At 39.5% G+C, this 26,097-nt stretch overlaps 1 protein-coding gene across 2 annotated transcripts; it reads right to left on the minus strand.

Annotated features, from left to right (window-relative positions):
- Positions 1–2,545: 2,545 nt before the first annotated feature.
- Positions 2,546–25,658, minus strand: TMEM87A (transmembrane protein 87A). 2 transcript variants are annotated; one of them, XM_058807989.1, is made up of 20 exons: positions 25,493–25,658; positions 24,061–24,118; positions 20,466–20,563; positions 19,564–19,680; positions 17,923–17,976; positions 17,763–17,819; positions 16,053–16,197; positions 15,268–15,329; positions 13,226–13,409; positions 12,335–12,434; positions 11,510–11,603; positions 10,549–10,621; positions 9,418–9,522; positions 8,239–8,297; positions 7,922–8,025; positions 7,484–7,557; positions 6,266–6,327; positions 5,315–5,370; positions 4,084–4,114; positions 2,546–3,758 (listed from the first exon to the last, which is right to left on the minus strand). In XM_058807989.1, exons 1-20 carry the CDS (start codon positions 25,622–25,624, stop codon positions 3,717–3,719), a joined length of 1,707 nt encoding a protein of 568 aa, XP_058663972.1. In that variant the 5' UTR covers positions 25,625–25,658; the 3' UTR covers positions 2,546–3,716. The 2 variants fall into 2 exon arrangements, with proteins under 2 accessions (XP_058663972.1, XP_058663971.1); XM_058807988.1 differs by lacking the exon at positions 10,549–10,621 and adding an exon at positions 11,175–11,250.
- Between the last annotated feature and the right edge of the window lie 439 nt (positions 25,659–26,097).

Raw genomic sequence — 26,097 nt, forward strand, 5'->3', positions numbered from 1 at the left:
ATTCTACAAGCATCTTTACCAACAGAGACCACTTTTAGAAAACAGGGACTGAGGATGCTCTGTGCTGGAAGATCAAAGCACAGGAATGGGAGAACAAGCATGGCATTCTTGCATCCAACTTCTTTCCTCCTCAGGAATGAACATTTTGTGCTTAGCACAAAACTGTGCTAAGTCAGATCCCTCCTCACAGATGGCAAAACTCCAGATTTCCAAAGGTCTTACGGCTCAGGCATATAGCTGTCTTTTTTAACCAAGGATCCCACAAAAGGAAAAGGGACATGGCACCGATTAGTGAAAGGAAATGTTTCAGTAACACTGGCTAATAAAGACTTCACATGTTTGTAGTCCAGAGAGCAAATGATTTGTGAAGCATTATCCTCTTCAGACTTACAATGTAGCATACAACTAAAATGCCATATACAGTGAACATGAGGATAAATAAAGCCCACAAACTCACACACCCTACATCTGCAGAATAAGATAAACATAACCTTCCCTAGGTCTTATGATCCTGACTCAGTCTGTGCCTATCAAGCCTCTGGCATTTCTTTACCAGGGCATGTGATCTCTTACTCAGTCCCTCCTTTGGAGTTCCTAACAGGGACATCTTGTCACCCTAACAAAAAGCTGGTCAACATCATCTTCTTCACTGTGTTTCCAGTTTTCTGTATGGTATATGCTACAGATATATGCTACAATTCCAACAGCTACTTCTCACAAATAAGCAAACAAATCCATACAGAACTAATCAGAAACAAGTACTCTAAAATAAAAAAACTCTAAAATACTCGTGTCAGACATTTACTTTTTCTTATTACTAACAGCTTCTTGAAGAACTTTTGCAGATCTCAGATCATTTCTCCCTCCAGCTCATCAAGCCTTCAGAACAGCTTGCATGGTTTGTTTTTGAAAGGAGTATAAATTTGAATTGTCTTCCCTGCCTACATGATTAAAGGTAACAACCTGCAGGATTTCTGGTTTCAAGCATTCTAGCAAGCTAGCTCACTGAAGCTTTCCCAGGTTTTTCCAGGTCAGGGAGCCAACATGTCTTTGGGAGCAAGATCAGGTTTCAGAAGAGGCAAAGATCCTTAAGGACAACCAACACACTTGACCAAACATGCTGCTGAGGGAGAGGCCACGCTGCAGCAGCCTGCAAACACAGCCTCTGCTCCTCACCCACAGCTCATGCGCTGCCATCCCTCCTGCACTGCAGGGCCACAGCCACACCAGCTCTGGGAGCTGGGCTCTCACACAGCTGCTCCCAAGGACTGCACTCAAGTTCCAGCACACGCCTGCTCTGGGCTAGGAAGCAGATGCTCCTTTCCAACAACACAAGCTTTGCTAAACAAGTGAAAAACCAAAAATTGTTAACTAGAGGGGTCAACAAGCTCCCTGTGGAATTCAGGACAACTTTAAATAGTCCTGGAAGTGAGTAAAAGAATGGAAGAGTAGAAGGCAGCAAGAACTGCTTAAGACTGCTGAAGTCAAAGGCTGAAAGGGCCACACTGCTATATTTATTTTAGAATTTAAATTAATAATTGAACTATTAATACAATTAGGGAAACTGGTTGGTTCTTTTACCTTTTTTTTTCAGAAGTTCATGATTTGCCCTCTGTCCATTAGCTTTTCGAATGACAGACTTCATTTTCAATCTTAAAAAGAACTGAGAACTTAAAAAGTTGAGACTAACTGCATTATATATACCATGGACTAAAGAGCTAAAATCAGGCAGCTTTGTGAAGGTGATAACACTTCATGTGAGAGAAGCAGGAGTAAGAAACTGGAAGGACACAATGTGAGCCTTTCTACTCTTTGCCTAGCCTTTATTAAATAGTACATACAAACTTTTGTGCTTCTAGTAGAGAACATTTTTACCTATTTGTTTCAAAAAACCCAAACAACCCAAACCAATAGGATTTCTTTAAAAATGAAAACAAAACCAAAAAAAAATTTAAATAGCAAGCTTTGTGTAGCTTTATTTCACAAAAAAATTTCCTCTCCCCAAAAGGACACAGGGGTAATACCTTTTTCATCTATATCAATTAGGCATGGCAAATTAGAAGTGTTTTCTAATTAAAGATTCTATCTGTGGTCTGAAGAGGATGGCAGAAGAGCTCCAGCAACTCTTGCAGAAGCAGTGAGGTGCTATAGCCACACTTTTTTTCTCTGCCCTTCCCACAACACAGCTAGCAGAAGATGCTGTGTCCTTGTGCCCCAGCTACTGTAAAGTGCCATGTTCAGCTTGAATTGCTGATAAAGAGGAGCTACAGCTAAGCTACCAGACCTTACAGTGGAATGAATGAAGTACAAGCACATGTTCACTTCTGCTGACATAGCTATGAGAAGACCCAGAAAACCTGATGCTCTATGCCGTTCCAGCAGCAGCCACATCTGCTTCCTAGATATCCAGCTGCTGCTTGCCTCCTAATCATCAGTTCTAAAGGTTGTGAACCCAAATTAGAGCTTTTGTCATACAGTCCACAACAGGTTTCCATGAGGAAGTTATTGCAACTTCAGCTGTTGCAGCCAAGCAAAAACCGGAACATTGTCCAAAAGCTCTTCTTCATTTAAAAAGGAGAAACAAAATGCAATTATATAGAACAGAAACCTGCAACTTCGACTGAAACACAGTGATCTCAGAGTACCTCTTGGCCACAGGGACCAGTTGGGACAGGAAAGCCCAGCATCAAATCACTTACATAGGAAGCAATTCTAAACAGACACTGGGAACAGAACTATCCCAGCACCGTGGACTCCCCATAAATCCTCTCTCAAGTAAGGCAGGCAGTGCTCGCCATCTTCTCATAGAGGAGTGCCAACTTCTTGGTGGGAGATGTTACACGCAAGGGGAGAAGAGTTCTGCTGAAACATATAGTTAATATCTGCTTAACATGTAGTCAAGCACTTGTGGAGCACTGCAGGAGTGGGTTCTGGTGATGTTTGCTTTTGTTGTTTTATTTGTTGGGGTATTTTTTAAAATTAAATCATGCAACACATGAAAGGCAGGGGCAAATCGTTTTTCCAGGCATCCACCACATTGCCGGCAATGAGATGTGCCACAACAGCGAGTGTTAGCTCTAGGCAGCTGCTACCTACAGGTCAATGGCATTTAAAATAGAAAATCTTTCATACACAGTGTTATGAATAAAATTGCACTTGATTTTGTTAAAAACTCATATCACTGTAACTTTTCCAAATATTTCCTTTCTGGCATCTTCATTTTCTTCATCAACAGGAGCTTCTCTCTAAAACTCTTTCATGCCTGTTGAACACATGACATGCAACAGCAGCTGTTATCTACCAGAAAATGGGTCTGTTGTTTCTTCAGTGCTTATTTCTATCTGTCCCCACCCTCCCCCCAAACAGGTAGAGGCAGTTCACCTCTAAGTGTCAATTGTAACATCGAAATATAAACTCCTCAAGCAGACATTAGGAATTTTAGTTTCACAGATTAAATATTTGAAAAGTTACAGAAGGTGCTGGAATAGTACACATGTCAATTGCTTAAAAATCCAAACTTGCAGCAACTTTAAATTCAAATTTCCAGAAGTTTTATAATGTCCTTGTGAACTTCCTCCACAGCAAGACACCCTCCACGACATTAAAGCATCAAACTTTCAAGGCTGAGATCAAGAGACAAATCAGCAGGATGCACTTGCTCCACCAAGCAACTTTAAAAGAGGTGTCTCCACTTCCAAGAGCAAAAAGCTACTTCTTCATTCCATTTTGGACCTTTCAAAGTGGGTAATCATTCTTTCCTAGAAAATAAAACACGCAACCTTGTAATTTTCCCCAGTAGATTTACATTATTCAGAACATGCACATTCACAACAAACAACACTCATATGCATTTTAAGTTAGGAGTCCAACTTACATAGCAGATACACCACTTATTTTAGAACACATTTGTACTTTAAGAAGTTGTATTGTGGTTGTTTCCACTATCCTTCCCCTCTTGTAGTATTTTACTGTTGTGCTGACATGAGCAGAGTCCAGTTCTGATAAGCCAAGACCTTATCAACTGACTCATGACTCCCCTGGCATGTCAGAAGACTAATTTGAACTGAAGATTTCTTTACTGACCTCATCTGAATCCAGAAGAGCTGGAAGAGCCCTACAGTGGGGGGAAAAAGAAGTTAAAACAATTAGAGCACATACTAAGAGCATACTGACAATCATTTTCAACCTTATGTTTTTAGGGCACAGAAAAGAAACAATGAAGACACACCTTTTAATTTATAAGAAATTAGAGAAGGACACACAAAAAAGGAAGAGCCCAAGGAGTATCCTCAATGACCTTCATAGTTTTTATTCTGTTTTATTATGGTTCTCATTAACAAGTGAACAATTTTCAAGTTGCCATGAAATAAGCTGCTTCACTCACACAAGAACAGTGCTGAACTGCACTGAAGACATTTACAATATGGGACCATATTATAAAAACATGTCCCAGAAGTCAACAACAAGTTCCACTGGAACTTCAGCCTTTCCAGCTACAAAAGATCTCCCATTTATTGGGATCCTGGCTCTTCGCAACCCTGATCACACTCTCAGAAACAGCAAAACCTGCAACAGATTACCTCAAAGTGCCCTCTCCTAGTTTATACCAGTCTAGTCCTTTTTTGCTTAAGGAATCCTATCAGTCTTCAAAAAATAAGTACTAGAACTGGGAAAATCAAATTCAATTGAGAAAATGCACTTTTCTTCCTCTTCAAACTTCACCTAATTTCTTTTTTTTACCTAAGTCCAAGCAAAGTTTCATACTTCAATCCAGATCCTCTGCCAAAATTACCTGTTCAAATTTGTGAATACACAGATCTATGAACTTCAGTTTTGTTATGGAAAACGCAGAAACAGGCACTGACACTTCTAGCATGTAAAAGTTATTAAAAGCAAAAGAGATATAGACAGTGTACATAGTTGACTATATTACCACAAGCACAAAAAGCACATCAGATGTTCCAGATAAAGCTGAAAACCAGATTACATTATTCTATGGTTTATATTCAGCAAGATACTCAAAGGTCTTCTCAGAGCACAAGAAAGGGGTTTGTTTGTTCTTTGTTTTCTGGATTTATGTATATTGTTTTAACTTCAGTAAAATGCAGACCAGTCTATGGTTTCACACACCAAGAGACTGCTCCTTAAGTCAGCCTGTGTGCAACCCCTGCAGACTCCATACGAGGGATCAGAGGCCAGTGCCAGGCTGAACCCAACCTCTGCCCATGCAAGTGCAGCATACAAGTGATAAAGTATTCTGATGTATTCCTATGGGAAAGGAACCTGCCTTTATTGAGACTATAGAAATACTCACACATCTGTCACTGATGAAGGAACATTCTCTTCTACCCATTTCAGGTCATCCTCTTGCTACAAGCACAGAAATTAAACAGAAAACAAAAGTCAGTTTTTCCACAATGCTGTCATATGCAAGCCTATTTCTTTTCAACGTACTTGATTAAAAAAAGGTATTTTAATGTCAGTTAAAAATTAAATAGAAACACACACAAAAAAAAAACTCATTCAGTTTGATTTCTGGATTACAGAAAACACATTTCAAGGATAAAAAAAAAAAAGTAAAGAGAAACCCACTCACTTGCTGTGAACTCTGTAACAGTCCTCAACACCACCCCCTTGCAAAACAGAAAAGTTTCATCTTATCTATCCTCAGGTAAGTAGTATACAGCTGCAACCAACTATTGGGAAAACAATGCTAATGACAAAAATATGATTGCTATTATAATGAATTCCTACAGGTACTTTCCACGTTTAAATTTATGGATGAATTCTTTGAAAAGATTCCAAGACATATTTTAGGCCTCCTATATAAATGTGAAAGCATCTTGCTTATAACCACAAAGAAAAAAATGCAAGTCCTCCAAAGTATTTAGGTAGGTAGATAAAAATATATACATCACCCCACTCATGTAATCAATCACCAATCTCAGAATCAGAGGGCAATTTATTTAAAATATGTCTCAGCCTCCCTCTCAGACTGACAGATTTGTTAAAATAACACATTAATCACTATCAGAAAATTGTATTATACAGTTCTCTCTACAGTGAATTATGGAAACATTACTGAAGAACACACTGAATTCTTACGTTCCCATCGTATTTACAGGAAATCTCATGAGAAACCTGTATCTACTTTCTTTTCAGCAGTACTGTGTTAACTTATGATACTTTGGCTCCAAGGCAAACAAAAAAGTTAACAAAGAAGAGCTTAATCTTATATTCTCTGAAGTACAGAGATCATACTCACAATTTTGTTTGCTTTTACATTCCCATTTGGTTCTTGCTTTGTACTTCTCATTTTCATTCCCTCTGAAGCCAAAAAAAGAAAAAACATTGGGGTAACTGAATTATAATTGTTCATAGACTGTACATGAAAGTGTTGAGAGTTCATTCAGGATATTTCATCTCAGTCAGAGAGATAGAATTAGACAAGCTAATGATTTCAACTGCTTCCCCTTTGAAAGGCTTGCAGTATTTTTTCCTGACAGATGGAGTATGTAGTTTTTACCGAATTTTACAATTTTACCTAGGAAATATAAATTTCTAGTACTTTTATTTAAGCCAGACATCAGCAGCATAGAGCTCAGACATAGTTCCCAGAGAGGTTGTGGAATCTCTGCTCTAGAAGATACCCAAAAGCCATCTGGACACTGCCCAGGGCAATGTGTTCTGGGTGATCCTGCTTGAGCAGGGGGCTTGGACAGAATGACCTCCAGAGGTCCCTTTCAGCCTCAATCATTCTGAGACACAGGCAGCTCCTGAAGTTTACTTTGCCTACTGACTGCTCACCAGCCACTTGGTTGCCTTAAAAGCTGAGAAGCAATGTGGCCTGGCAGGCAGCCATATAGTGCTGGTTTGCCAAATGCACCAAATGGATTACATACTTCTCCTCAGCTCCTAAACAAGCCAAACAGCACTGATATATCCCAGCATAACTGATTTGTGGACAGACAGCAGTAGGCATGTAGCCCTACCTTTCACACAGCTTATAAAGAGAGGTGTTACAAAAGACAATTTCATGAATAAACATATTCACTCCTACATTTACACTGGACATTCCTATGCTAAGCCCTAATGTAAAGAATGAAGAAGATTTCACAGTTGAGAGAAGAGATAATAAATGAAAATTCTTAAATGAGATTTTAAAAGAACTGCACACTAAACCTCTGTCTAGCAATAATATCCAAGAGATGCTTGTCTTCACAACTGGATTAAAACCTAAGACATGACATATTTAATCAAACAAAGCCCACTGGACAGGGCAAAGCAACCACAGCAATAGCAGTGTTTTCAGTGTCAAGAGAAAATCCCAGAATTAAACAGGTGATGTAAACACTAAACATAAAGCCAGTGTTTCCTCTAGAATTCTGTGTATCAATGGCAATTTTTGCCAGAGAGCAAGACACCTTCCTCCACAGAACTGCCTTCAACATTGAAATTGAGTGGAAAATTTTTTTTCTCCTACCAAAGCTTTCCTTTAACATTGGCTCTTTCTGCTCATCATCATCCTCCTCTTCTGACAGTGGTGAGAAAGCAAACCTATGTGAAAGAATAGTGAAAGAAGTGAAAGAATGAAAGCTACCTTAATATTCCATCTCTTGTCTCCCAAGAGATCCATTACTCCAACACATACACGGCTTGATTATTCTGTGAACCTCACTGATTATGTTTAGTGTCAATCTTTAAAACAATACTTAAGTTACTTCTTTTGGAATAAGCTGAGCACCGTGAACAGACTGGATTTTATGTATGTAACTTCTCTAGGTTTACCTTTCCCTACAAACACTGCTTAGTATCCTTATTGATCAATGGACAGCAACTAAAAATCATCCACCAGTACTCTTTGAATAAACAACCATTCCTACAACCCAGGATTTTTAGAAAGAGGTAAGAAAAGCTGAACCTTTGGTTGTTAGCAGATGGTCTCCACAGAACCATGATGACAAAAAGGATCATTGAAAACAATAAACGCCAGATGGCATCATCCACCCATAGCTCTTGCCAGTCCTGTCAAGAAAACCAGCACAAATGAAAGATGTTGTGAAGCAAGAAAGGTCACGTCCTCATCTCTTTCCAAGGATGAACTATAAGCATCTGTCAAAGAGGCTCATTGCCACAAAGCACCATAGGCTAAAAGTATCACTGTTATGGGTAATCTCACTGCCAAACATAAACTTATCAAGAGTCAGCAATTGTAGAAAACATTTAATATAAACTCACCGACTGACAGTCCACCAGCCTGAACTTCATGGTTGTCCAGATGATGAATACAATAGATGCTGCAATATTCAAACAAACAAGCTGCTTATTACCACAAAAGATGTCAATCCAAATACCCAACTAACAGGACTGTGTTTCCCAAGCAAAGATCAAAGACATCAAGTCTTGAAATGCAATTTAATAGTTTTGGAAAACAAGAGATGGATCTATTGCACTGACCTTAGAAATTTAGGCATAGACTAGTATATTTTACTCATGTTTCTTTACAGACACAAGGCATGAATCAAATACTGAGTATTTAACCAACTCCTAACTACTATTCATTATTCTTGTATCACTTCAAACTAGCATTCAAACCATGGTTTCATTATCACTTGACAAGTAAAGTTGACCTTACCCCAGAAGTAACTGAACAATCTGATCTGCTTGAATGCCTTAAGCATTCAGATCCTGACCCATAACAGTTCCAACACTCAAACCATGCTCTTACCACAGTTATAGAAGAGACTTCCCTCCACTAAAGTATTTTAAGATGACCAAGAAAGAAGTGCTGAAAGGAATTTCATCAGAGCCAATTTTCAAAAGGAATGTACTTTTTTGATTGTTTGTTTAAATAAAAAAGCACAGTCTTTAAACTTTTCTGTTCATTGTATTTATAGCAGAGAACCTGGAAGTACCGACAAATTTATTCTTGAAATTCAGTTGATCACATATAAATGGAAAAAGAAACTCAATCTATATTCTTGCAGAATACAGAGGGCATTATGCTACAAAACTAAGAATACAGTTTTTCTAAGAATCACTCTGATCTTCAGACATCTTAAAACCCCATCACATACAGCAGTATCACAATTTTGGCAAAAAGTATCTCTGTGAAGTTAACAGCATAAGATAGTACTAAACTATTTCCCCTGGCAGCTTGAAGTGGGACAAAAGTGCTCTGTTAGAGGAGCTACATAGAACTACTGATCTTGTTAACATCAGGACTAATAATCCACTATCTCTGAAATATCAACATAACCCTTGGCAAAGACCCACTTTTAGAAATGGGTCAAGTGTTAGAGATACCAAGAATTTTGACTGTACTTACAGAAAGGCCACCAAACTTAAAATTTGCAAATCAAGCCCTATATGGAAATGAAAAGTGCTTTTATTTAACTGGAAAAATTTTCTGCTTACCTGCTACTGCCAAGATGAGTGTGTTGGTGAAATGCCGATACAAAGAGAGTTTCACAACATTCCTTCGAAGTTTTAGCAGCTTCATTGTTTGAGTTAAGCTGATGAATATGTATGGAAAGTCAAGGAAAAGTCTCTGAAGGGACAAGCTAGTCACAAACTTAGGAGGACACAAACTTTATGATCAACAACTCTCTCAATCACACACTTAACCCTCCAAAAATTAGACTATTCTCAGTAGAAGATTTATGCTATGACAAAGGTCCCAGAGAGCAAAATCTGTCCTTTTCATATTATTTAATCATCTACACCTATAACTCTTGTCACACAAAGATGGCATCCAAACCTTTATTTTGGACTATGGTCTTTTCCCTCAGGAAAGAGTTGGCTGTGCTTTTGATAAATGAAAATGAAAAGCTAAACCAGAAACCAGAAAATAGTTAAGATCTATTTAATGCATATGGGTGCCTTCACATTTTTTTTTCTTTATTTCCACAGTGACAAAACAAGTGGTTAGGAGGGACATCATGATAGGGGAAAACTGTGGTTGTCACAGCTGGGCAGCCAGCTATTCACATTTTAAACATTTTTTGTGATTGACTTTAGCTAAGAACACTTTAGAGGGATTTTGCCATACAAGTTCAGCATTTGATGTCAATTGCTAAAGTCACACAAGATTATGGTTGCTTAAAATGAACACATCAAGACACCAAAAAATAAACACTGCCTCATTTTGTCACTTGACTTCAAGACTAGTTCGAATTTTACAGAGACTTTTAGGTTTGATGTTGCTAAGTAGCCTTCTCCCTAAACATAAACTGATTCCTTTCTTCAAAGACTACTGCTCTGGTGCCATGACATGCTATACACTAGGACAAAATACTTTAATACTCAACAATGAGAGACTGATAGTAGACAGAATATATTTTGGAGCAGCTTTACACAGGCACAACCAGTTCAGCAAAAACAGCAGAGGCTTACCTGAACACTCAATTATAGAACTTCTATAACCTTTACCAGAAGTACAAAAAAATATACACTTAGATCTTACTTAAAAAAAAAGTTCAGCCAAGAAAAGACTCAAAAAAAACAAATTCAAAAGAAAACACAACCCATCAAGTAAAACAGTGAAGGATATCCACCAGCACAGGGCAGTATCTAGGAAAGCCAGGGGAATAAAAGCCAAGGAGGCAAGATCATTCTGGGCCTGGAGACAAAGAGAGAGCCAATAAGAACAAACTGAAAAGAAAACAAAGTAGAGAAGTAAGAAGGGTCAGGCTGTTTTATGAGAAACCAACAGTATGCCACCACAACACTTCCAGGTTTTGCTACAGAAACAGAGGGCTTAAACCAAGAGTTTTGTCCAATGTACAGAGAGGAACTGACAATACCACATTGACAGTTCTCCACCAGCAAGGCAAGAAACAGTTTTCCAGATTAAGTCACTCTAGCACTGTTAAAAGGAGTCTCTGCTGAGGCAGCTGCTGTGATTAATTGCTCTGGCCACCTCCATTACAGAAAATTAGCAACCAGCTTGTTAGAGGTGTAGTAATTAGATCTTGTACACTATCCATGGATGAACTGAAAGCTCCATTGGCAACCATGAGTTTGACTAAAAAGGCAAAACTTGCCTTTGCATGTACATCATAAACTTATCAAAGTCCTAACAGAAACAAGCAAAACACCTTTTATTCCTTTCAAGGACAAGACAGAAATAATAAGCTATGAGCAAGGTCACACATTCTGCAGCTTTTAAAAGGATATCCACAAAATAATACAGGCATCAATCATGGACAGGGCCAAGTTTGCTATCAGAGCCACAGTGTCATAGAAAAACTGGAAAAGTATCAAATATACGACAGGTTAAATACTTTAAACCAAAACCAGAATAACAGAAATCTACATCCCAAGAGGCACTTAATGAATCCAGTAGCATCACCACTCACACACACTTCCCCAGGCACAGCCTTCAAAACTGGAGCAGTGGGAATTTGGTTTCGTTGTTGGGGAGGGGGAGGGAAAGTAGCTGCTCAGACAAGTACATACAGCCAATATGTCTGTGGCATATGGGAAAATTCAAGCAATTATTACTGACCCCTGTGACTCTAAGAACACCTTCCATGCCAGAAAATAACAGATAAAGGGCTCCAGCCATAACTACTTTGTGAAGAGTCACTCCAAGGCGAGGTCTGTAGGAAACAATGTGAAATTCAGATTAAGTGGAAACCAAAAAGTAAAGTCATGTCAACTTGAATCTAAACATAAGGTATGAAGCATATGAATAAAAGGTCCTTGTAACAAGCCACATCTAGACCCAGAAATATTATCATGGTGCTTGAAACTTACTATTCATTTTGTCTCAGGTATGATGTGACTAAGGGAGAGACATGCAACAGTCCTGTTTCTTAGTTAACCTGTTTAGCTTTTTATGACCATTTCAATTAGTCTCATCCCAGTTCTTCACCAATGTCCCCAGCAAACCCACACTTGCCAAAAATTCCCACTGCCACCTAGCATGTGTTTATACCACTGAATACAGCTGTGGACAAATGAGCCACAATCTTACTGAAGCAGATCCCCCCCCCATCAATGGTTCTTGACCCTACTCCATTTATATAAGCTTCCTCTCTCTCAGAAGGCAAGCCCATAAATTTCCCATTCCAGTCAGTGGAGCATCTCAATAATGACTCAGAAAACCACCCTACAGTAGCACACAGAGGTAGATGGAAAGCAGAGTAATCACAGTATGGAACTATCTCTGTTTACTAGAGAAGAAGTCTGGATCTTCAGAGCACTTAACTAAAGCACTTACCTTTAAACAAGCAAAGTACAGGGAGATGAATACTGCCCTAAATTCTTAAAAACCAATAGTGAAAACCCTTTAAATAGATCACAAAAAGCCTGTAACAGAATTACTCACTTGACTATCCCGTATCCCAGGCTGACTATGATGACCAGAGTTCGAGCCAAGGAGCGCTTCACAGCAGAAAGAAGTTCCGCCAGTATTACTGCTCCTTGAACTACCAAAAGCAAAGAGGAGAAAAACAGGGCATTAAAATGTAATTTCTGTTTTATAAACTACTGCATGCAATTATAGTATGAGAGCAGACATAAAAGTAGGCTAATGACGTGCATAATCTTTTTATTATCTACATCTGGAGTTAGTTTTCAGAAAAGATAGGTCACTTAGCATTAAAAAAAAAGCTACAGAAAAATTTTACATCCAGCCTGGATACTCTTCCAAACAAGTCAACCAACAAAACTTTCTGCACCATGGGTATGGCAAATTAGCAAAGTCATAATGACATTTTACTAGCAGTGTTTCATTTGTATGCATCCAGCCTGATAACTCAAAACCAGAATAAAAGAGTTTTAGGTAAAGGGAATCTCTTAAGATGGAATATGAGGCTATGGGATGAATACTAAGTTATCCACAAAGCTGTCATGTTGAACAAGGAGTTTCGGAGTATCTTTCCAAGGTCACTACCAATTGTGAGAAATTAATTACAAGCTACACTGAGCAAGTCCTATTTTAAACTTAAAACCAGCACTGCAGCAACAGAATGCAGCATTCTATATACCTAAGACACTACTTTCAGGAGTCAGAGAAAGCAACAGCATTTTACCTTTAGAAGAACACAGAGCACCATGTATACAACATACAAAAATACAGAAACTCTAGTTCCCTGCTCTTTGTTTTGAAACGATCCTCAAGGAACCATATAGTTAACCTGTATGTGCCACCCCAATTTAGCATAAGCCGTTAGTGCTATCCCCCTCAATCATCCTGCACAAGGCAGCTGCCACCTACCGGACTCGCCCGTGTAGCGGATGTTCTGGAACTCGGCATAGAAAACAGCTTTCTCCAGCATTCCCAAGAAGATAACAGCACCAATCCAGAACTGGATCCTCAGGAGATCCCGCCAGTAGCAGGCTGACCACGCAAGCCACAGAACCCCAAAGAATACGTACACAATGCACATCACCATGAAAAACTATTGCACAAAAAGAAGAAAGACATAGGAACTTCAGACCCAGAAAAATAATATCCTTGTTTCCATTCCACAGCTCTAAGACAACTCTACTTTCTCCTCTAGTATAGCAACTTTGGAAGTTTTTAAATAGATGAGCATTGTTTCATTTGTCTTCTCTGGACTCTTTAACAGTGAGAGTCTAATTTCTCACTACCAACAAAGGGAATGAGAGTAACTGAATTTCTGCACAATTTCTCCCTTGAGGAATAGTCTGGCAATTTTTTCCAAGGAAGATACATGCTACTAGATTCCAAAAGGTAAGAATTCAAGCAAATCATCAAGTACTAGAAACTCTATTCGTTCTCATGTATTGTTCTATTAATAACTTCATCATACATTTACAGTACTCTGCAAATAAACTCACAGACCACCTTTAGACACCATTCCATAGAACAGAGATGAGCAACCAATGCTTGCATGCCCTGTGTTCAAATAATTTGACAACTTTTCTCAAAAGATGATTTCTAGAAAACTCAGCTTTTTACCAAGTTTTAGGCCAGCAAAAAACCTGCAGCTGACAAAGAAATCCAGATATTCATTTAAATATTAGGATTTTGTGATTTTTTGGTTCAGTGTTACTTGCTTCAGAAGAACTTTTCATGGTATGTCTCATACAGCAAACAATAAGCTTGACAATGTTACTCAATGCTGAATTTTCTAATCATACCAAAGAAAGGCAAAAAGAGGAATTAGGAGAGAATAAGACATTAAGTGAATAGCAGGAAGTAGTTAGCACGGGACAGTGCTTAATAATTAAGCAGTGTCCTCTTTCAGAAGTAAGATTTTTTTTTTTTTTAGAAAACCAAGCAAACAATTTCTTAGCTGCACAATCCACCAAAAATTTCACAAACTGAAAACACCTTCCTTAGTAGAGTAGCTTACTGATCCTTACACATTTTCACACCTGACCATTCCATGCAGTTCAAATGCTAAGAATCTAGGCGAGACAGCTCACATGCAGATGCTGTGTTGAGAAAACATTTAGAGATATAGATTTTTTTCTGGTCTTGTCGCATGGGATATTTTCACTGATGAATTACATTTCAATAGGGCTGCTGGAGGCTTTTTGCTTCTCCAGGACATAAAATGTGCATTTCAGAAATGCTGCCAGGCTCCACTATTGACAGGCTGCTCTTGCCAAAAGAGTCAAGCAAGAGACCTTACTTGTTATTGATCCCCAGATAAAGTCTGTCTTCACTACATAAACATTTTACATTCCTTCATTGTTTAGTCTTCTCAACAGAAGAAACTAGAAACCAAGTCAATAACTCCTTTGAATAAAACGGGGATTAGCTCTTTGTAGCTCAATTATGCTTTCACTGCTAAGCAGTGTTAAAGACCTCCTCATGGGGTGTAAAACAGCTGGTGGAGGAAGCGAGATTAAGCTATAAAAGAACAAAGAAGGCAGTGACAAATGAAAGGGTAGCAGCAAACAAAAGCACAGAATAGCAGATTTTCTAAGACATGAGCTAAGGAGAAAAACAGCACCAGTAAAACTTGTCAGTTTAGAGCTAATAATATTGATAACTTCAGGAACAAAAAATTAACAACCATTAATTCAAACAATCCAGAGAAGGACAACATTGGCAGCACATGCAAGGAACTGAAATCTCTGTCTGTCTCCCCTATACTGTACTAAGTACAAAAATAAAACCCAAACAAATAAAAAAAGCCCATCCACCAAAAAACACCCTTGGCTAAGTAACTTTTGCTCCTGAGAAACTAGCTCTGTGTTTCCAGAAGTATGACAGCAGGGTATTTAATTGACATTCAAATCAACCGACAATTTTATAGATCAAAGAAAAGCTGGTTTACTTACAATCATCAGAGGGTAGTCTGCAAGGGAAAGATACTCATACGGCCCCTTCAGTTCTACTGTCACTGTCAAAAGACAATCCAATTACAAAATCAAACAAGAACCAAAAGGAGGAAACCAGGACTTAATTGACTTTCACTTAAGTGTAAAGAAATTCCACATCTTCACATGGCCTTTAAAATCTAACTTGCACTTTAATAACCCTAAATAAACCTAAGACTCATAACATACTCAGCCAAAAAGTATGCAGCTTAAAATTACACATTCCATTACCAAGTAACTCATAGCAGTACTTAAAAGTAATTTTTGCTGGACATGCATGTATAACAGGAAAAATTCAGAAACACATGTAAATTCACTTCTTAAGGGGATTTTTCAATTTCTCTGAAGTTTGAATAGGTTATCAATGCACTGTTAAATATAATACAATAATAATTGTGATAATTATAATCTTTATACTCTAAGTTTTGACTTATTAGTATAGATCACTGTATTGGTCTGCACATTTCTGAAACAAAAAAACCAAGCCTCAAAATTGAAACGCTTGGGATTGACGTTTCCTGAGTTCTATCAGTAAACTGACAGAACAGTCTTAGGATCTTCAAGAGAGAAGCAATTACCTCTTTTCTTAAATGAGCAGTAGTAATACCCTACCTATGTGAAGTGAAAGACAGTGTCTTATGAAATTAAACCATACAGTATATGCTAAGAGTACCTTAGAATACTTTGACTGGGAATACATAAAATAGTGCTGTATTTTCAGTTGACTCTGTAAAGAGCTATCTTACTTGTAAAAGGCTTGCTCTGATATGAGGAAGGTGTTGTTCTTTCACTTCTTTTAAGCCTGGCAGCAGAATCCTTTGCAGTTTGTACAATTTGAACAATAAATATATATGGCCCATCTCGCCAAGTTTTGATAACAGCATTCATTGCCTGAAAATAAAACAGCTCCACATAAACAGTGCACAGTCAAGGAGACAAGGAAAAGACAGAAGTAGACTGGCCATATATGAGGGGTAGCTTCATGTAAATACAAATTTCATCTCTTCCAAGACCTAAAACTTGTTAATAATTATCTGATATGGGAATTTTAAAGGTACTTATTAGACACCACACTTAAAATTTTGTTGTTTGATTCATGAAGAATCCTCAAAGACCTGGGAGATGATCAGGACTTTTTCTGCAAATCCAACACTGGCTTACTCCAAAAGTACTCAAAGGTACTGAAAAAACTACAAAGAATTCAAGAAAGCATCACACTTTTTTCACTACAGAAGCATTAGGACCACCACAGAGATTCCTGCTGAAGTCAATTGCTTGGGAACTGCAGAGCTACAGAACTCATCTCCCTGGTGAAGCCTGAATTCTACAGCATAATACAGAAGTAGCTTAGCTGTAAAAGATTTCCATAGTAGCCATTTCCTATGGACACTACTACTGCAGTCCCTGCAACAGCTCTCATACTTGCAAAGCTCAAATCTTGCCAGTGAACTAACAGAGGAACCTTGTCCAGATAAATATTTGCACCATACATCAAATCACAGGTATCTTGGAGTTCCAGCACGCAGAACTGTTAACTCCACAAGTGAAGAAGCTCTAGATCTCTCAGAAGTTGCACTATTTACTAAGAGCTTTAAAGTTAAAACTTAGATTATCTACATGTATGCCACTCCCATGACTACTCCAGAACTGCAATAAAGATTTTTTTTATAAAGGCCTCTCCAAGAGAAAGTCAGTATCAAGAGCATCCATTTCTTTTAAGAAACCTCTTGACTGCAAGATGCAAAGCAAATAGAATATTATATATATTAAAAAAAAGTTTATGCTAATATTCATAAAAACACAAAACTTAGAAATGCAGTAAACTTGAAAGAAAATGGATAAATTTATATACACAAATTTTGCCTTTAAAATGCCACCTTTTCTTGCTGCATTGATTCTTTACTTCATAATTGTACGCATCTACTTATGTTTCAGCTTTACAATAAATGGCCCCTTATGTACACAAGGAGTAAAACACATTTTCTTTCTTGGCATCCAGGACATAAAAGTTGAAGTTATTTTGAGAAATGTTCCTAGTAATATAATATATAATAAAAATACTATGAAGTAATCAGTAAACTTTTAAAGTATAACGTCTCTGAAAAAAAACTGACTGAAGACAAAACTAAATGTATTCTGTAAGAATTAGTCATCATTTAAAGAAGATAATTTAAATTACTCTTTTAAATTACAATGGAAAAAGAATTTTATTTTTTAATTTATACCATTGGTTGGAATTGTATCAGTTCTGTATTTCACTTACAGAAGAAGCAATTACTCTGTTTTCTGTTTTCCCAGCACTACCTAGTTTCAAGCTAAAAAATTCCAGGTGTCAAAAAACCATAGAATATGCTACCATCAAGTTCTTACACAAAGAAATATAAATGCTAAAAAAGCAAACAAAACCAAAATAAGACTGCTGAATGACAAGCCATGCCTAAATTCAGTATACATACAGTTTTATCTGTCACCATTGTGTGATTTCCTGCACTCTCCTTCTTATCTTTTAAGCCCTTAGGGAGAAAAAAAAAAAACCACAGAAAAATGAACAAGTAAATATGCCAAAACTACCTTTTCCATGACTACACTGCATCATTAGAAGGAAAGGAAAATTACCTCTTGTTTCTCAGGTGAGAGAGGCTCTGGACGAACAAATTCTTTATAGAAAATCTGCAAGATATAAAACAGGTAAAAAATTTATAGACACTTAATAGGCACTTTAACATTTATAGGCACTTCACACATTAACATGACATTATCAGAAAAGCTTCCAACAAACTTCATAATTCTTTAAACAGCTGTATTGGAAAGCTTTCATTTTTCTAAATCAAACAATTGTCCATTTATGCAAGAAGTCTTGAATACTTAATGTTTTGTAATTTGAGAGTTACTTTTCCTCCCCTCAAATAACAAGCATCTAGTTTTAGAAACCAGACATGATAGTATGAAGTTCATTTTCTTTTTGAAACATGAATCAGTTGTGTATGCCCATCACATGATTAATACACCACAAACAGATACAGGGTTTTGAGATTTCTGCCTTAATCTATGCAAAGGTAAGTCCCTGGATGAGTGAGTGCCTATTAGAGATCAAATTTTTTCTAACTCTCCTGAACTATGGTGACTCAAAATCTAGTGAAACTGCTACACCACAAGGATAAGGCTGAACATTTAGAGAAGAAATTGCTGCGAAACTTCAGAAATTAGTATCTGACAAGAATATATGGTTAAGAATTCCACAGACTTTCCAGAGGCATTGGAGAAAAACTTAAAGATTTTTAAAACCTTAAGCATGTTTAGTTAGGATGCCCAAATCCACGTTACACAGGTGAACTCACAAGATCTCTTCTACAAAACCAAGTAAAAACAGTAAAAGCATGTATCATTGATTTTTTTTCTTTTTGAAAACCTTTCAAGCCATCTTCACACATCAAAGGAATTAGAGGCATGCAAATAGATTATTAAAAGCCATATTTAGGCATTAGTCTTTTTTCTTAATTAAAAAACCCAAACAACCAAAAATACCAAAAAGCAACCCACAACACTAGTTTCAATAGTTATGAGACATTTCCCAGTATTTTCTGTCCATAGTCTTTTGTCTGCGTGGGGAATGGCTGAGCACAGAAAAACACTCCATAATCTGCCTTCAATTTGCAAGTATACCATTAAATAAAGACAGCAAATTACACTGGTATTATCATCAGTCTGCTGATATACAGCTGGTGTAGAGCTGATGTCTGCACATTACTTCCCTATGCTAATTTTGCATTGTCTTGTTGCTTTTACTTGATTTTTTTCCAACATATTCTAGCACTACTACTCCATGAGTGCTAAAGTAATTCATTTTTCAAAACTAATTTTCATTATTTGACTAATAAATGCCAGTCCTTTATTGATTCAAGTTTAGTGGGATTTTTACTCTGCTGCCACTTCTAATCAACTAGCAGTAGCCTCCTGTACATGAAACAAATTCAGAATAAAACACCACAAACTAAAAGAACATTGATCTGTACATAATTCTACAGGATTTGGTAGAGGTTTTCTTGCTACCACGAGCAAAACATTGAAGAGCAAGCCAGAAGTGAAGGAAAATTAAGAACTCATCATCACAGCTTGGTTGCCGTAAACAGATAAAAAAAAGTACCTCCCATCCTACAGTGGTACTTAGACATCATGCCAACATATCTACCAGGAATTACCACCTTCTCTATATATTGTATAAGACAGCAGAGCAAACTCTGAGGTTTCTACCCATACCTGAGGCCTGAAGAGCTCAGAGCAGTTTGGAAAGAGGAGAGAAGCAGTGGCATAGTATCCTGACCAACCCGGATGCTCTTCAGCTGTAGTCCCAAAATAGTTATCTGCTTGTTCATCCTGCCAAACAGAGTAGAACTTAGGTTAGCATCAAGTACTTCAAATGGTTTATTGCAGTACACAGCTACAAGACCTGGAAAGCTCCATAGTTTTGCTCTGCACACATTCTTGAATCAAGTTTAGTAGAATAAAGGCATCAAAACTACACAAGACTATAGGAATGATGGTATACAGGCTTTGAGTAAGAATTAAAAAGCAGAGATGCAGCAGAAAAAATAAACTTCAGTCTACACAAACAAACTCTGCATTATAATTTTAAAGAGTGAAGACTCAGTCCTGTGTTGGATTAGTAGTTACAACATAATTAATAATTTAAGTAAACATGGAAAAACATTAACCATAGAAAGCACAACCATGTTCTACCACATTAGCTAGAAACATTATACATTTTGCACAAATTGCTAATGCTTGCCATAAAGAACAGAATTTAGACTTAATATGTAAATATTCAAATTTTTCTATTCACTGTCATTAAGCATTCCTGCAAATATTTTCAAACACCATAAACTCACTCATTTTAGAGTCACTGCATTCACTTAGGTTCTCGGTTTAAAACAATTTTGATAAACTCTTCCACCTGACCCAAAACTCAAAAAAGTCAGCAATTACAGCAAGTTGTGGATAATTTCAATTCTGTTCCATAAATTTGTTATCTTCCAATGGAAGAATGTGTCTTTCAGGCCCAAATCACAACTTGTATGCAAGAGAGACATCTCTAACCCCCTCCTTCCAAAACCTGCTTAGCTCTAAAAACCATAACTTACGTTTTCCCATGGAATTCTTACCCCAAAGTTGAAGACTTCATTGTAGCAGTCAGAGTATCTTAAGTACCAAGTCACATTGTAACCCTGGGAGGCATCACAAGCTTTTTCATCTCCTTCAACTAAGAAAACAAACAAACAAAAAAAAAATCAAACGTGAGATATGTAAGACACCATCTGCCTTCCAGGTTTCCAGGTTTCTTCTCCCATTCTGTGCAAAACCAACATAATTAAATTTTAAACATGAAGCTGAAAGCAAAACAATAGAATATTTTTCTCAAAGTAATTCATTACTGGTCAGTGAAAGAAAGAAGCATGTGAACAGAATTCCATTATAGCATTATACAATTCTATTAAAGAGCTGAAGATCATCTGGAAACTTTTTGTTCTGAAGACAATCAAGGATATTTCAGCAACTGCAAATACCAAATGAGGAGAACAGCAGTGACTCCAATACACAAAAAGGGCCTCCCTTTCAGAGACAGGAGCACATGTAACAGGCAGAGAAAGCTAGGAACAGGATAATGCTAAGCCATTTCCACATATAATTTAAATATATCAATGCCATCACCAAGGAAATGAAGGTAAGATTGTGCCAGTCAACAACCAGCCTCCCAAAAGACACACAAGGTATCTACACACTGGCCCATGCTGTCTAAGCTGCAGTGCTACCTAAAACAGCAGTAAGACAACTTTCCTCTGTGATTTACTTTAGTAACAACATGCATGAAAAGTGAAACACAAGACTTTCTCCCTAGCCAGGAAAGGTTGTGTGGTGTTTTGTGTTTCAAATCTCATTCTTAAACTAAAGCCCAATGAAGAGATTTTGATATTAAGAAGACAAGCTCAACCCTTACATAAAATGAGCAGTGACTATTCAGAGTCTTGGAAGAGCCACTTAGATGATTACATTTGTGTTTCCCCAGTCAGCAAATGGCAAAACTCTTTTGAGTTAACAGATACACACAGTGGCTAAGAAGTTCCTACAACTTCACAGGCAACATTCATAATCAGAGGAGGCATCCACAACTTTCTTACATGTACACTTCTAAGGAATGTTTCCATACTGACCAGGCAGAAAAAGCAATTAGAAGGAAAACCCTGCCACCAGGTATTAATTGACTAATCCCACTTTATACCTTGTGAGTACTAAAACACATTTTTAATACCAAAAAATTAAGCAAAATCACTAAAAAAAAGGAGTTTCTTTATTACACCTTCTGGTAAGCATGAAAACAAGGTATATATGTTCCACATTGCCCTAGATGTTGCAGAGGGCGCAATAAGGAAACTAAAGCACTGCAGTGACATGGGCAGATGCCAAATTCTTTGGTGACACAGGCTCTTCTGATAAAACTGACCAAATGAGGAGTATCTCAAAAAAAGTGCTAGCCAAAAATAAGATTCAAAAACACCTTTTAAATACTTTTTCTCTGTGAAAAATAAATAGGGAACTACATATTCAGCAGCAGCTGTAGGTAAATATTTTACCTCTATTTATCACAGAGGTAAAATAGGTCACTAGAACAATCTGCAATTTCTGCAAACATCAAAATTACAGAAAGTTTAAAAAGGAAGTACTTCAGAAAAATTATCCATGGCATTTACTGAATTCAGCAATATGGAAATTTAAGTTCCTCAGCCTTCAAACAAAAGCCAATAATATTCAGCTTGAATGCAGTCTTTGTACTCATTTACAGAGAGCAGGATTTCTATCACGATCCTATACAAGAAATTAAATGCCTTCTAGAACAACACTTCAAAAAAGTAGATAAAAATAAATTCATTATTGACAACACTGCATGCCAACAGCAATCTTCCCAATCAGAAGCAGAAAGCATCAGACACCAATGTGCCATACAGATTAAAAAAAAAAAAATCAAGAAGAGGGAAAAAAAGGAGAAAAAGAGATGCAGGTGCTCAGGAAAACCATGAACAGGCCATGAGCAATCATGTTTGGCAAGAACGGTCATTTTGTCCTCACAAACATCACACTGCAGATGTAAGAGGCAACAGACAGGAAACCAAAAGAGAATAGTTTCCACACAAGCATGGGCAGAAAAAAAAAAAAAATCACAAAGTTGAAGCTTCCCAGCAACAGATGCAGTTTAAGTTTCATCTAGTCTGAAAAAATAAGTTCCCAGCCTTTGTTCCTTCCTCTTTCATTTTTCAAGTTCACGTCAATCTTTTAATCACACCGATATGTAAAACAGGTGTCTTCACTAAAGAATTTTAAGGCTTAATGCCTGTTTAAAGGTTAAAAGTACAGTGTAATTCAAGTCCACATCAGGAGGCAGGGGGTCCAATTCTTACTGACAGATCTGCCCTACAACAAATAATTTTTTCCTATGCCTTAGCTCCATCCCTCTGTTTTTTTGGCACAAGTAGATTTAACACACACATCACTTCAGAGACCTGTATCTTAGATGCAATGTCACTACAATACACTATTTATATTAAACTTTAGACAAGAAAGCCTAAAACCTACCAAAGCACCAAAATGCCCTTTCAACCCCCACTCCTCTTCCCAAGCAGCAGATTTCTAATTTTTATACTACAGCTGTTCACTTGCAATTGTCTCACTGCAAGATGCGAACTTCAGTGGGTCAGTTACACTTGTCAAGTGGGAAAGCCCTAACACAGAAGTGATGCCCCTTCTCTAATAACCACTCAAATTCTACCCTCCTGTTTCAGATTCATGTGGGATCAAGAGAGGCACTTTAACAAACTCTCCTTGAAAAACTGTCCCAAGAAGGGCATGTATTGGAAATTAAACCTGAAAAACCACAAGTACGGAGACTAAACAGCCTTCCCTCATGGTAAAAACTGGTGCAAACAACCACTTAAAGTGTTCAAAAAAGATTTCACACCTTTCTAAATCAACCAGTCACTTCTGTAACATCTTACTGCCACCTAGATGCTGTCCTCATGTTCACAGGCAAGAGGGTATTTCATAGAAACTTTCCTTGGACCAGAAACCTACATAACCCATAGACCTGGCCAGATCAGTGAAGAGCAACACATAGAAGAAATCAGAAGGCTGCCAACATGTTTGCTCGACAGAACAAACTCGATGATCCCAATCACGCACTGGGATCAGGAGAAAACACCTCTCAGGAGAGTTCTGCTGCAGTGTGCAACATTCCCTTACAACACCCAGAAGCACTCAGCTAATAAGGAACAAGGCTTCAAAAAACATTGCATTCTGTACTCCCATCAGTATACAAATAGCCCCTGTCCAGCTGGCACCAGATCTCTCAGACATTTAACAGTCTTAGATAGGAAAAGCACATCTCACAGCACAGTGCAGCACACCCCACACATGGTTACCCACTACATGAAACAAAGTGGTGCTCCCATTGCCCATCTTGCCCTCTCCACAAAGAGCATGAATAGAGCCATTCATTTCTGCTACAACCTAAGCAGATCACAACTGGGAAGCTCCAAGGCTGTTAACAGACTCAACCATATCAGAGCTGGGGCTTTCATGCAGTGCTAGATTAGCTGTCTCTGGAGCCAGTGCAGTTTAACACTTCACAGTGTTTTGAGCTCCAAATGTTAAAAACAGGAGGGGCATCAAAAAGCAGAGAGAGCAGGTAAATTCCTTGTAACCACTTACATCTCAGGAAAATGGTGGTGTTGCTGAAGAGAATCTTCCCAAAGCTAAACTTCTTCCCCTGCAAAGGCACAAAAGAGGAAGAGGCATTAGTGGGTTTGACACCTTATCAGCCCTAAAATCACAAGCCAAACAAGTTAGAAATGATAAAAAGCAGTTACCATTTATTGACAGTGCTCCAGGTGCACTTATGGTGGAGCACACACATGATGTAGGGCTTCAGCACTTTTCTAAGTTTAGCAAATTAGCATAATTGACAAGAATTGCCAATTAGAAGTAGAGTATACTTGGGAAAGTGAAATGCCCTCAGTTCACTGAAGAAGCAAGATCATAGTAAGATTCCAGGAATGAGTTTGTCTAGCCTAACAGGGTAGGAGAAGTACTGAAGCTAGCTAATAAATTATATAAGTATAATAGTTTATAGAGCTACTAATAGATCAAAAATACATACATCTTTTGGCATCAGGCTTAATGTCATGAGCTTAAGTAAACATAATCTTCCATTATGAGTTTTAAGTCAATACAGTAATGAAAGCAAATGTCAAATCTGGAGCCAGTCTTACTGGACTTTCCAGTCACGCTTCACCACCCTCCAACATACTCTTGAAGATGGTTTAAGAGGCTTGGGGTTTTTCGATCCGCAAGCGGAATCAACTTCACGCTGACATCTGTTGAAATGATTACCATTTTCTTGCTGATGAGATGGTCTGGACCATCCAACAAAAAAAAAATAATTGTTCTAAGAACCAATAGGAGCATTCACCGTGATCCTTCAGTTTTGTTCCTGAGGCTCAAAAGCTTCACACAAAGTACATAGTACTCTCACTGTCTGATAAAGTCCGACCGAATTTGAGGCAAAACAGCTTTCCTCCATGCAAATTCAAGCAGGCAGGGTTTATGAAAAGTGCCGGAATCCCTTCACCTGCCCTAAGGCCCACATCTCTCTCGGTCCAGCGCCGCAGCGGCCCAGCTTCCCCGAGGCCAGGCCCCGGCGCTGCCCGGTGGTGCGGGCCGCCAGCCCGGCCGCACGGGGGGCGCAGGGCGGCCTCTCCCGCACAGGGACCACTGAGGCCGGGCACCAGCCGGGAAAGACACTCCCTCCTTCCCCATGGGCCTCACAGGGGCGGCTCTCCCTCCGCCGCCCATCGGATTATTCCCCGTACAAGCCTTCTCTCCCCTGCCGCCACCGCCGACCCGCCGAGAGGGCTCAAGCCTGGCAGCAAGGCAGGAGGCAGCCACGGCCCCGAGCCCCCGCACCAGCTCCGGGTCAGGCTCCACAGAGGCGCGGCCTGGGCGAGACGCGCCCGAGGGCAGCCGTCCCGCCCGAGGAGGACGCGCGGAGCAGCCACGGCCTCCCGCTCGCACACCTTCGCTCCGACCGTCGCCACACCGACGGCCCGGCGGCGGCGGGCCCGGTCCCGCTCCCCGCACTCACCAGGAGCACCGGCAGCCGCCATTTGGAGCGCTGCCCGGCGCCCGCCGTGCCCGCCAGCAGCAGCACCGCCAGCAGCCGCAGCAGGACGGCTCCGGGCCGCCGCCGCCCCCCGGAACGCGGCGCCGCCGCCATCCCGCCGTACGGAAGCCGCCGCGCTGGCCGCGCCTCTTCCGCTCCCCGCGGAGGGACGCGGCCGTCGTGGGCCGGCGAGAGCGGCGCTGGGCGGAGCCGCTCTCGGCTCGGCCCGGGCTGTCACCGCCCCCGGGTGTCACTCGCCGGCCCGGTCGCGTTTGGGGCCCGCGGCGTTCCGCGGCTGGCGTGGCGGGTCGCCACCCCTTCTCTCCGCGGGGGTCGCTCGGGGCAGCTCCGCCATGGAGGCGGGGACGCCGGGGGGAGTCAGGTAACGCAGCCGGGGAGGCGCTCCTCGGCCGGTCTCTCCTCGCTCCCGCTGGTGCCGGGGAGGCTCCACCGGTTTGCGCGGGGAGCGGCGGGGTCAGACCCGGCCCCATGCAGCGGGTCGGGGCTCGGGGCGGGCGTGCGGGGCCGTGCCGTTCTGTCCTCGCCGCCCTGCCCGGGCAGAGCCTTCCCGCGGCGGAGCGGAACCG

This window comes from Ammospiza caudacuta, chromosome 6, assembly GCF_027887145.1.
Source record: "Ammospiza caudacuta isolate bAmmCau1 chromosome 6, bAmmCau1.pri, whole genome shotgun sequence".
NCBI classification, from domain to species: domain Eukaryota; kingdom Metazoa; phylum Chordata; class Aves; order Passeriformes; family Passerellidae; genus Ammospiza; species Ammospiza caudacuta.

Coding starts and splice junctions, on each gene's coding strand:
- TMEM87A (XM_058807988.1), bottom strand. CDS start 25,624: ATGGCGGCGGCGCCGCGTTCCGGGGGGCGGCGGCGGCCCGGAGCCGTC. Junction 19,681..20,465: donor ATGAAGTCTTCAACTTTGGG/GTAAGAATTCCA, acceptor TCTGTTTGGCAG/GATGAACAAGCAGATAACTA. Junction 7,558..7,921: donor CCATCTGCTAACAACCAAAG/GTTCAGCTTTTC, acceptor TCTTTCACATAG/GTTTGCTTTCTCACCACTGT.